General features: G+C 59.6%; 2 protein-coding genes across 2 annotated transcripts in view; one reads left to right on the top strand and one right to left on the bottom strand.

Annotated features, from left to right (window-relative positions):
- STK16 (serine/threonine kinase 16) overlaps positions 1-11,830 on the bottom strand; it is a 14,346-nt gene extending 2,516 nt beyond the window's left edge. Inside the window, exons 1-13 of the mRNA XM_031057527.1 lie at positions 11,729-11,830; positions 11,235-11,337; positions 10,652-10,836; positions 10,262-10,377; positions 9,991-10,144; positions 9,569-9,791; positions 9,294-9,392; positions 8,951-9,106; positions 8,760-8,858; positions 8,082-8,346; positions 7,482-7,593; positions 7,208-7,375; positions 7,029-7,099 (exon numbers count right to left, since the gene is read on the bottom strand). Of these exons, the coding sequence (XP_030913387.1) occupies positions 7,029-7,099; positions 7,208-7,375; positions 7,482-7,593; positions 8,082-8,346; positions 8,760-8,858; positions 8,951-9,106; positions 9,294-9,392; positions 9,569-9,791; positions 9,991-10,144; positions 10,262-10,377; positions 10,652-10,836; positions 11,235-11,337; positions 11,729-11,776 (1,799 nt within the window). The 5' untranslated portion in view covers positions 11,777-11,830. The remainder of the gene's footprint in view (positions 1-7,028; positions 7,100-7,207; positions 7,376-7,481; positions 7,594-8,081; positions 8,347-8,759; positions 8,859-8,950; positions 9,107-9,293; positions 9,393-9,568; positions 9,792-9,990; positions 10,145-10,261; positions 10,378-10,651; positions 10,837-11,234; positions 11,338-11,728) is intronic.
- GLB1L (galactosidase beta 1 like) lies at positions 419-5,840 on the top strand. Its single transcript, XM_005415800.2, is given in 17 exon segments — positions 419-438; positions 440-545; positions 878-1,050; positions 1,369-1,519; positions 1,771-1,831; positions 2,098-2,192; positions 2,571-2,751; positions 2,833-2,891; positions 3,018-3,139; positions 3,316-3,356; positions 3,639-3,757; positions 3,871-3,945; positions 4,024-4,113; positions 4,246-4,359; positions 4,643-4,774; positions 5,103-5,318; positions 5,395-5,840. Coding segments are annotated over 17 exon segments (1,959 nt in total). The 5' UTR covers positions 419-433; the 3' UTR covers positions 5,614-5,840.
- Positions 11,831-12,096: the final 266 nt, after the last annotated feature.

Genomic DNA, 12,096 nt, shown 5'->3' with positions numbered 1-12,096 from the left:
GGCGGGCAGCGCCTCCCGACACCCCTGTCACTAGCTGTGCCACCAGCTCTAGCACTCGGCCCGGGGACGGTTTCCTTTCCCTCACTCGGCAGCAGCAGCCCTCCGATCAGAGCTACAGCCGAGCTTTCCATTACCACCTCTCTGATGGAACAAGCGGGCTGAGTTCAATGGAAGGCTTCTGCCTGCTGGTGACGCTTTTACGAGGCTCCTTGTCCTCTCACTTTGATTGTCACTCCGCATCCCACTGGGCACCAGCGGTGTGCCCGCCGGCCGGAGCTGCATGCCCTGCTGGGGTGGGCTTAGCGGGGCTGGCCAGACCTGGGGGGTCGGAGCCGCCCAGCCCTTTGCCGTGGTCCCGCCCCAGCTGTTCCAGCTGCCCGCGCTTGGGGCCGGGAGAAGGAAGTGCTGGCCGAGGTCCTTCCCGGCTCACGTGATGGTGGAGCCACGTCCAACCTCGTCCCCATCCCGGGCCCGCCGAGCCCCCGGCGAGGATGGGACTGCCGGCCCTGGGCCTGCTGCTGGCAGCGGGGCTCCTGCACACGCAGGTTAGCAAACAGGGTGGATAGTGTGGGAGAAGCGCACAGGACTGAGCTGTGAAGGAGCGGGTGGGCAGTTTGGGTTCCCAGCTCCTTCCCTGCCCTCGCAGCACCCACCCCAGCAGCAGCGTCCCCACAAATGCCACCAGCCCGGGCGGGGTGTTTGATTAGCGGGGAAGCTCAGCTCCTCCCTCCTGCTCTCCCAGGACAGTTTAGCACCCACTTCGGGAGAGGGCACCTCCAAGAACCAGCCTCGTCAGTGCCTGTCCCGGGAAGCACAGGAGGGGGCGGCTGGCCTCGGGGCGGTTCTGCAAGCCTCCAGCTCTTCCCTTTTCCTGCAGGCCTCCCCTTCGGCGCGCTCCTTCCAGCTGGATTACGAACACAACTGCTTCCGCAAGGACGGTGCCCCTTTCCGCTACATCTCGGGCAGCATCCACTACGCCCGCGTCCCGCGCCCTGCCTGGAGGGACCGGCTGCTCAAGATGTACATGAGCGGGCTCAGCGCTGTGCAGGTGTAAGCCATGGCGACAGCCCTGACGGTGCACACCCCACAGCCACCACGGCCTTTCTGGGATCACTGGGAACAGAGACAAGGGTGTTGTCTGAGCACAGGGAGCAAGCACCAGCATTTGCACTTGGCTGTGACCCACCCAGGTCACCCCTGCCAGACACAAACATGAGTGTGGGCTGGTTGAGTGTCCAGCCCGAGTTGCCACACTCAGCTCAGGCTGCAGGCCAACTCCCAGAAGCAGAGGGACCAGCAGGTGGGATGGTTCCCTTTCGTGCTGGGATGTCCTTAGCTCCTGCATGCTGATCTCCTCTCTCACGCCAGCTACATCCCCTGGAACTACCATGAGACACTGCCAGGAGTTTATGACTTCACTGGGAACCGGGATGTGGAAGCCTTCCTGGACCTGACGGCTGAGCTGGGACTTCTGGTGATCCTGCGGCCGGGGCCCTACATCTGTGCAGAGTGGGAGATGGTGAGCCCTGGCCCCCAGCCTGGCACAGAGGGGTGACAGGTGGTCTGGGAAGGACACAGCAGGGTTGACCCTTCTGGCTGTCATGCTGACTCCAGTGCTGTGCCCGCTGTGCCCAGGCTGCTGCCCCAAAGGCCACAGGCCGTTGTGCTGGTGCCAAGCACTAGCATTGCACTGGCCGATGTCAGCAGTGTACAGGCCCAGGCTGCTGAGCAGTTTCTCTGCCTCCCTCTCTGCTATGTGTGTTTCTCCAGGGTGGCTTGCCTGCCTGGCTGCTGTGGAAACCAGACATCATCCTGCGTACCTCCAACCCTGGTGAGGCTCAGCACAGGGCTCTGGCCACCGTGTCCTTACAGCCTGGTGCCAGTCCTGGCTGTCCTCCACACACCTGCCAGCTCTGCCTCTGTGGTCTTTCCCATCATCTTCTCTATCCTCTGAGAGCCCCATAGTTTGTACTCCATCTCCATTTCCCCATCTCGCTTGACTCTGCCCTATCTGCTGTGTCTTCCTCTTGGCAGGCTGGCTGCAGGTGGGCTGGGGTGGATGCTGCAGCCAGCCCTGTCCTGCCTCTGTCCCTCTAGCCTACCTGGCAGCCGTGGACTCCTGGCTCCATGTCCTGCTGCCCAAGATCAAACCACGCCTGTACCACCAGGGAGGGAACATCATCAGTGTGCAGGTAAGGTGCTGTGAGGCCCAGCCCTGTGCCCTGCTCTGGGTCATCTTTCAATGTGCCCCAAAAAGCCACCGGTGTCCCCTACACCATGCTCTTATCCAGAAAAGCTCAGATAAGTCCCTCCCACCTTCTGGACCTAGATTTAAATCCAAGGGCTGGGAATCTGAGGTACCACAGCTGTGGTTTGAGGGATGCTGACAGAGCTGGAGCTCACAGTGGGACTGGAAGGTTATGCTCAGGACCCCCCTGGGGGTTGTCAGGACATCTGATGATCTGCAGAGGAAAGGGTGGGGGGGGGTTTGTGCTCATCCCCGTGGGCAGTGGGACCTGTCTGCAGCCCGGCCACTGCGTACTACATGTCAGTCCCTGCCCTGCTCACAGGTGGAAAATGAATATGGGAGCTACTATGCCTGTGACCATGGATACTTGCGGCACCTGCTGGGCTCCTTTCGGGCGCTGCTGGGCAGTGAGGTGCTGCTCTTCACCACCGACAGCACGGGAGCCCAGGAGCTGCGCTGCGGCACCCTGCAGGGGCTCTATGCCACCGTCGACTTTGGGCCAGGTATCCTGTGGGGGAGGAGGAGAGAGAGGATGGGGGTCCCTCCTCTGTCCTGCTCAAACCTCCCCCTCTGCACCTCCACAGGATCCAATGTGACGGAGGCATTTGGTGCCCAGCGCCGCGTGGAACCGAGGGGGCCCCTGGTGAGCTTGGCATGGGTGCTGTGGGGGAATGACCCACGACGCCTTTGGGGAGGCAGAGGTGCCAGGCAGTGAGGCAAGGAGGGGCACTGGGCCGAGGCTGCAGGTGACAGTCTCTTTGTCCTCCAGGTAAACTCCGAGTACTACACAGGTTGGCTGGACTACTGGGGCGAGGCACATGCCAGCACCAGCGCAGCGTGGGTGGCCCGGGGGCTGGAGGATATGCTGCAGCTGGGAGCCAGCACCAACATGCAAGTAGTCACCAGGCAGAGGGCACAGCCACCAGGGCAGTGGGCATCACCTCTTGCCTTCATCCCACTGGGATCAGGCCAGCATGGACCGTGGGTGCTGAGGGGAAGGGGCAGTGTCTGGTGAGCCCCTGCTGGGTCTGTGGGGTTGCTGACCAGGCTCTCTGGGTGTATCATAGGTACATGTTCCATGGAGGGACGAATTTTGCCTACTGGAGCGGTGAGTAGAGCCTTGCTCTAGGGAGGGAGGGGCGCACTGCAGGGCTGGGGGGCTTTCCTTGGCCATCCCTGAGAAACCTGCTTCAGGCTCTTGTTCTGTCCCATGGGGCAGGTTGACACATAGCCAAGGGCCCTTGAACCCAAGCTTGTCTTCTCCTGGGGACTCCTTTCATGCCTATGCAAGGGCTCACAGTTCTGGGCCATGCCCCCCCACACTGCACTGCAGCCAGCCTGGGGCTGGGTTCCATGCCCTGGGCTGTGCCAGAGCCCCCTCCTTGGCCAGGTGCTGACTACAAGGGCCAGTACAAACCAGTGACCACCAGCTATGACTATGATGCCCCCCTGTCGGAGGCAGGAGACCCCACTGAGAAGCTGTTTGCCATTCGCACGGTCATCAGCAAGGTAACGAGCCTGGCAGGAGTTAGGGGACAGTTCTGGGCACTGCTGCTTGTGTACCAGCAGGGCAAGGGACAGCTCCCTGCTCGCCATGGGGCAGCTGACAGTCTGCTGTTCAGTTCCAGCCCCTGCCAGCTGGCCCGATGCCACCTGCCACCCCCAAGTATGCCTATGGCTGGGTGGCCCTGCAGAAGGTGAGTGCCCATCCTGAAGGCTGTTCTGCCCCAGCGTGGCACTGCTCACCTGCCCAGCACCCATCCCTCTCTTTGCAGTATGCTGACCTCCTGGATGTCTTGGATGTGCTGTGCCCCTCTGGGCCCATCCAGAGCCAGTTCCCTCTCACCTTTGAGGCCCTAAAGCAGGTGAGAGGCTGGGTGTAGTGGTGGACACTTGTGGAGACGCTCCTGTCTGCCTGGCCCTGGCTCTGGGGCAGAGGAGCAGAGCTCACTTCCAGCTCCATTTCCCTTCCTGTGCCACTGCACTGTGTCCTGCAGGTCCATGGCTTTGTGGTGTACCACACACAGCTGCCCTGGGATGTCCCAGACCCAGCCACGCTGGGTGCTCCTCCCCACAGCATCTGTGACCGTGGCTACGTGATGCTGCAGAAGGTGAGGCTATGGGAGCACACCAGTCCCTGGGACAGTGCTCCAGGGGGTTGTGGGACCTGCTGGCAGTGGGGCTGTGCCCTCCCAGGGTCTTGGGGACAGCCAGGGTGACAAAAGCCATACTGAGCCTTTGCAGGGTCGCTCTTGGGCCCAAATTTGCCTCCTCTGGGGGCAGAGAGCAGCCCTGGCTCTGGAGGGCTGGCAGCAGGATGGTATGTGCCTGCTGGCAGTGTTGGGGGTGGTGGGATCCAAACATGGGCCAGCAGCACTGGCTTTGTGGCTTTAGGAGTACCAGGGCACGCTGGAGCGGGATGGGCAGACAACATTGCATGTAACAGGCAGGGCAGGGGACAGCCTGGACATCCTCATGGAGAACATGGGCAGGATCAGCTTCGGGGCCAACACCAGTGACTTCAAGGTAAGGGGAGAGCGCCCTGAGGCTCCAGAGGGGATGGCCTGGCAACCCATGTGACCAAACACCCTCTCAACTGCCACCTGAGACAGGCTAGCCTTGGTGGGGCTAATCCCAGTCCTGCTCCCTGGCTCATCTCAAACCTGCCAGGACAGGGCTCACAGACTAGCACCCCTCTCCCACTTATGCTGCCACAGCTGCCAGGGCCCTTTGCTCCTTAGAGGGGATTCCATCCCACCCTCACTGCTGCCAGGGGGACATGCCCTGGGGCTGCCCCAAGTGTCCTGACTGTGGCAGATACTGCTGCTTCATTTCCCCTCATGTTCCACCTCAGGGCTTGCTGGGAAACCTCTCACTGAACTCCAGGCCTCTCAGCAACTGGCTGATCTATCCCCTGGCCATAGACACCGCCGTCCAACAGGGCTGGCCCCACACTGCTCTGCCAAAATCAAGCAGTGGGGGCCGAGTGGGGCCAGCCTTCTACACTGGGACCTTTGAGACACCTGGCATCGCCTGGGACACCTTCGTGAAGTTCCCAGGTTGGAGCAAGGTAAGGCAGTGCATAACTGGGAAAGGGGTAAGACTGGACCAGGACACAGCTCAGTCCCATCTCCATCATCTTCCAGGGACTGCTGTGGATAAATGGCTTCAACCTGGGCCGGTACTGGAGCTGTCGTGGGCCCCAGCAGACCCTGTTTGTGCCTGGCTCGGTGCTGCACGCTGGCCGCCCCAACAACATCACAGTGCTGGAGCTAGAAGGGGCACCTCCCACTCCCCTCCTGCTCTTCCTTGACCACCCCCTTTACAACAGGACACTTGGCTGCAGCACCATGGCCACGGAGTAAACACTGCTGGGCACTGGCCTTGCCTCTCACTGGGGCTGGGGAGATGGCAGGGGGCTGACGAAGCACAGGGGCTAAGGAAAGTGGCACAGGTCCTGGCACAGACCTTTGGGGACAGGCAGGGCCTGTGATAATGACTAAGGGACCCAGGACTGAGCTTGATTTGCATGTCAATGCCACACTCATCCCAAATAGTTCCAGTGACCATGCTGATTCCCCCATGGCCAGGGGGTCAAGGCACCTCTTTATTGACAATGTAGGCAGAGGAAGTACCTGCTAACATGATGGCTGAGATGCTGATGGCAGCCAGGAGAGGAGAGGTAAAAGCACAGCCTTGATGGTGTCCACAGGCATGGCTGGAGGTAGCTCAGGGCTGCAGGGTCTGTATGTGTCAGGATCTGTCCTTACACCTACAGATAGCAACCTGTGAGGTAGCCATGAGAAAAGCTGGCAGCAGGACCCCTGGCTGAAGCCAGGCCACCAAACAGTCCCAGCCCCTCACACTAGCACATGGAGACCTCTTAGTTATTAACTTTGCCAGAGTCACCACCCAGAGTGATATTCATGCCTAGAGAGTGACATGGCCAGCTCAGTCCCTCTGCCATCGCTGCTGCACAGGCTCTCCCTTGCTGCACAGCCAGTGCTCAGCCACGTCCCCACCACAGTGGTCCTTGGCAGGTGGCAGCAGCCTCCAGCGTTAGGTGTGGCCAGCCTGGGCCCGGCGGTGTGTTTGCAGGCAGGCCGTGGAACAGAAGGAGAAGTCGAGGTAGTGGAAGGGGATCCGTCCCAACAGGGACTCTCCACACTGCCAGCAGCGGCTGCAGGAAAGAGCAGAGCTGGCCCTGAGCAAAGGAGACGCTTGCAAAAGAGTTAGTAGAGGAAAGGGTTCCCTGCCTGGACTGTGACACAAGACATCAGCAGCCTGAGGGAGCTGGGGCTCCTCTGCTCTCACAGGGCTGATGTGCTCACCCAATGGCCTGGCCAGGACATACTCCCTGGGGGACATGCTCTGTCAAAGTGTGATGTGAGGTACTTTAAGGCAGAATGAACATTTAGGTGCAAATACCACATTTAGGGGCTTGGCCCTATAAAGGTTGTAAAGCCCCTGCCCAGCTAAGCATGGGGAGTGCTGGCTGCCAACAAACCTGGTGGGGTGGCAGAGGAAAGCAAACAGGGACACAGGAGTGGCTGGGGCGTTGACTTGCTGTAGATCTGGCTGCAAGTGGACCAAGTCATCCTTAGCAAAATATTTCAGGGGAGCAGGGCAAGAGAGGGAGGAAACTATACAAGCACTACCGGGAATTGAGTGGTCAGGAATAGCTTTAGACTGGAAATGAGAACTGGAGCAAGAAAGGCAGGGAACAGCTGTACTGACATGGGAGGATTTGTGTTCAGAGCCATGCTGCTGGGATGGTTACCTGATGTTGGCAGGAGTCGTGCCGGTGTCCTGCAGCTGTGCAGCCAACCTCCTCTCAGCAGCCAGTGCCCTCTGGGGAGCAGAGACAGCTCAGCCCCTGCAGCCTTGGGAGCTGCTGTGCCCAGAGCACACCGCATCCGCACTGCCCTGTCTGGGCTGGATCCCCTTCCCAATCCTCACCTTCTCCCTGTCAGACAGGGCTGCAAACCACTGCTTCCTTTCCTGCTCCTGCTCCCAGCGCTGCTGCTCCTCCCGCTGTGCTTGCTCCCGTTGCTTCCGCTGGGCTTTCTGTGCCCGCTTCTTCTCCAGCTTCTTGGCCTCCATCTCCTGTGTCAGGGGCCCTGGCACCTGAGGGCAGGCAGCATCTCCCACTGAGCCGGGGCAATGCACGAGTGGGAAGGGAGAGCTTTGCTCTGGGGCTCCCCTGTGGGTGAGGGCAGCGGGCAGGCCCCACCTTGGCACGGCTGTAGTCGTACTTGTCTGGATGGGCCACCATGAACTTGCGGAAGGCATTGCGGGTCTGTCTGTCAGCAGAGGTGCAGTATGGGGTCCTCTCCTGCCTGTCCCTGCGAGACAAGGGAAACCAGACAAGGGAGACCAGCTTGCTCACACTGCCATCTTACTGTCTGCATCCCACTGGGCTGTGAGCCCACAGACCCCCCAGAGATGAGCAGTGTGTACTGCAGGCCACAGTATCACAGCCAAGGAGGGGAAAGTTCCTTATTCCTATACTAGAATCCTCCAAGTCCTTCTTGCCTCTCAAAGCCCCTGCATGGGGCTTTTGTCTCATCCTGGCCCTTGGAACAGCCCACCAATAAACCTGGGTGCACTTTGAGGCACTGCCCACCTCCTGCCATGCCAGACCAGGCAGGCAGAGAGAAGGGTGGCTCAGCTCCTAGGCCTCCTATAAAAACCCCAGACATCCCAGGTCACAGAGACCAATACTGGCTGTCCTAGGACAAGAGTGGCACCAGTTCTCTGTGGCTGAGACAGGAGTGAATCGCTGGATTCCCACAGCAGGAGTTGTGAAGCACTGGGTGCCCTGCAGCCATACCTGAGGGCAGGGTCTGCTCCTGCCTCCAGCAGCAGACACACAGCCTCAGCCCTGCCAGCCTGAGCTGCCACGTGAAGCAGGGTGCAGCCCTGCTTGTCCACGGGCTGGGTCAGCAGGGAGCGGGCCATATCCAGAGACTGCCCATCCTCACTGTGCTCTGGCAGGCCCCCGTTCTCTGGCACTCCCAGGAGGTGCCGCAGTGTCTGCATATCCCCTGTCTTGCAGGCAGTGAACAGAGCATCGCAGAGCTGGGTCTGAGGGTCTCCTGTGAGGGAAGAACAGGAGGGGAGTCCAATGGGCAGACTGGGCAGAGCAGCACTCAGAGCAACACACATAATGCCTCAGCTTGCTAGCTGGATTTGGGCACTGCAGGATCTCCAGCACCTTCTGGAGTCTGTGGCCATGTGCTATGGCATTGCTAGGCACTGTTGTCAGTAGCCAAGTCTCCTCCTAAAGTAAGACCCACTCCAATCCCCACAACACACCTGGCTTAGCCAGGTGCTGCCTGGCCCCCTTGGCTCAAACACACTTGGCTCACTCAAAGGCACATGACTGCACTAAAGACTTCTCAGATCCAGCTGTTCTGGGTATCTGCATGACAATGTGCTCTTCACCCCACTGACAAGCCAGCAGTAAATGGGGCAGGCATTCAGCCAACACAGCTCCCAACCCACTCACCTCCATTGCTCCAGGGAAGCAGCCCAGCCTCAGCCTCCCCCTGCAGCTCTGTCACTGCCTCCAAGCCAGGCTGCCCACCAGTCTCTTTAGCACAAGGCCCTGCACAGGCAACGTGTGAGGAAGAGGGTCAGAGTCAGCCTGCATCCCAGCCATGGCCTTCCTACACTGCCCCTGCCAGTTCTTCCCCTCACCTTTCTCCACCTTCTTGTCCCTCTTCTTCCTCCTTTTGCGGTTTCGCTTGGGCATCACTTCGAACTCCCGGAGGTGCAAGGTCCCCAGTGTCACTTCCACAGTCTCCAGTTCCCCTGCAGGGCTTTCTTCCTCCTCTTCCTCCTCCTCCTCTGGGGCTGAGGAGGGTGATAAGACTGGGGCTAAGGCTCCACACAGAGAACTACTCACTCAGGGCTCTGAGCCAGGAACACCCTGTCTTTCTCCTGTCCAGCCACACTCTGAAGCTGCAAATCTGGCCCATGCCATAACATCAAACCCCACCTGCTTGCTCGGAGTCATGTCTCCCTCCATGGTTCAACTCACCTGTTGTGTCTTCCTGCGGGGGATCCACTTCTGCCTTCTGCCTCTTCTGCCAGACCCTCCTGGGGGACCCAATGATGTCCTCCAGTGGTGTGTCCTTCCCTGGGCAGCAAGGGTGCTCCCATCACTACCTGGGGACAGGGAGCACCCCATGTCTCCAGGGTCTGAGGGCTGAAGAGCTAGCACCTCCACCCCATAGGGTAGCATCCCCTAATGCACGAGGGACCACATCACCCCACCTGCCCTGACCCACAGGCACGAGGGCTGGTCCAACTCACCGTACACCTGCAGGCTGGCCAGCGTGGCGTGGACTCGCAGCACCTCTCGCAGGGTGGCCCTGCGGGTGCTGAGGGGGATGTGACAGATGCGAGGGTCCCCTCGGGTGAGGGGTGGGTTCCTGCCACCGAAGAGCAGCGCATGGTTGTGATGAGGGGCCCGGAGGAAGATGCGCTGAGCTTCACTCAGGGGCTGTGCCCAGGCTGCCAGGAGGTCCTGAATATCCTGGGGAGGAAGGAGAAGTGTTATGGGATCCTGAGCACACTATACGGGGCAAACATAGCTCTAGAGCAGGGACAAATCTAGAAGAGAGTAGCCCCAGTTGGGCCCTGCCCCTTCTTCCAGAGCCCACTGCCCCTGCCATGCCCCCCAGCAGCAGTGCGGCAGAGGCAGCAGGAGCACTCCCTGCTAAGTGCACCCTCACCTTGAGCAGTGCAGCCTCGTTGTAGCGGCGCAGGGAGGCCCCAGCAGATCTGGGGGCTGACCCCGGGGTCTGGGCATCCCGAAGGCCCTGCGCTGTGCCCCGCCGTGCTCGCACGGTGTACCGGTGGAAGGTCTTGTGCTCCTGCACCTGCAGGCTGTGGGGAGAGGGGCAGACATGAGCCACAGAGCTTAGTGTGCGTGACATTAACATGCAAGAGCAGCTCCAGCTGCCTGTGCCCAGAGGGACAGTCCCACTGTCCCCCTGTACTCACCCCCGGAACACTGCTCCTGCGAAGTGCCCGCCACCCATCATCAGCACAACCCAGCACGTGCTTGCATCGAGGCTCTGCAGTGATGCCGTCAGCTCCACCGGCTCCTCAATGTCACCCTGATACACAGACACCCTTGCTAGCACCCATGGCGTTACCTCCTTACCTCCTGCTGTCCCCAGAACAGAGACCAGCCTCTCTCCTAGCACCAGAAGCAGGTTTCTGGGAGCACCCCAGAGCCAAATAACAGCCACCAACAAGTCTGGGGCTCTGACCTGGCACCAGAGTCCACCCTTCCTATCACAAGAGGCAGAGATGTCAGAGAGACATCTACACCTGAATGTCCCCCACCTTTCTGGACTCCCTCTCCCACGCAGCTGGGCTGTGACTTGCCTTCCCAGTGAGCAGCACACAGCGGTAGGCGGAGATGAGCTGGCCCCTGGCATTGCGGAGCAGCACTTTGTGGGAGCGGGGAATCTGGGGGGTCTGGCCACTGTCACTGACAGAGGGCAGCAACTCCGACTCACTGCTCACATCAGAGCTATCCGAGTCGGATCCTGAGATGCTGGAAACATCACCTGCAAGGAAAAGAAAGATGCAGTGAAATAAAGCAAAGATTATTGAACAGCCTCCCCGAAACTCTCTAGGTGATTTCAAGGGCACTTGCAGAGTGCCCACAACCCCAGAAATGTTCTGTCAAATAACCCTATATATCACAAACAGGCTGTGACCTGGGGATATAGGAGCGTGGAGCTCTGGATCCCCAGACATGGTTAGGCAGGGGTACAATTAAAACATCCCCTTCTGCCTATAACAAATCCTAACAGCTCAGGAGCAGTGCTGGACCCTGAGAAGACCCCACAGGGACAGAATAGAGGAACCCTGAACTAGCAGAGGGCTTCATCCCTGTACAGAGGAACCCCAGTGAGGTTGCTGACAGCCCCTGGGCTCCAATGCAGACAATCCAGCTTCTCACCTGTGCGGGTTTTCTCCTCAAACACTTCCTCAGGCAGTGTCCGGCGCCCCAGGAGTCGCTGCTTCAGGTTGAAGCGATGCCAGTCAAGACGGTAGTGCTCAGTCTGTGGAGCAAAAAAAATATGAGCTGGCAACATCTTGGTGGTCCATGAAAGCCATCACCACCAAAGGGCATGAGGTGACAGACCCCAAGGACTAAACTGATGCTGGGCTCCTTCAGCAGTCCTGACTGGAAAATCACAGTATTTTAAGGAGTTACCCATGAAACAATTAACCTGAACAAGTACAAGCCTGTGCTGCACTTACTCTTTAATTCCAGTAAATGATACCTTTAATTGACAACATACAAGGTTTGAGTGCCAGATCCCAATAGGTCGTGAGCAGTGGGCAAACAGCCAGCACTGGGCTGCACCATGCTGGGGCTGAGTTTCCATAGCAGGATCCCACCAGTCATGCCAGCCCCAGTCCCACCTCACACTGCTCAGCCCTGCTCACCTGCTCCTCCCGGCTCCCAAACACCTGCCCGCAGGTCAAGCAGCACATCCTCTCTGGCACCTCGGTGACCCCATGGGGCTTCTCCTCACAGCTGGCTGCTGCAGGTTTCTCTGGAAGAACAAGGGAGGGCTGAGCACAGGTGTACCGCAAGGAGTGGAGCCTCCTCGGTCCCTCCTCAGCCAACCCAAAGAAACCTATGCTTGAAGGAGCTTCGGGGACCTTGGGGGGTCACCAAAAAAAAGCCTATTTACCCACCCACCCACCAGGTAGCTCCCATGGCTAAGCTCCGGGGTGATCACCCAAGCTGAGCTGGGGACAGAACACAAATCTGTGGCGGACACGAGCTTAGCGAGATAACCTCCCACCCG

Source organism: Geospiza fortis, unplaced genomic scaffold (genome assembly GCF_000277835.1).
Source record: "Geospiza fortis unplaced genomic scaffold, GeoFor_1.0 scaffold112, whole genome shotgun sequence".
Classification (NCBI taxonomy): Eukaryota; Metazoa; Chordata; class Aves; order Passeriformes; family Thraupidae; genus Geospiza; species Geospiza fortis.
Note: the sequence above shows the minus strand (reverse complement) of the source record. Positions and strands in the feature narration are given on the sequence as shown.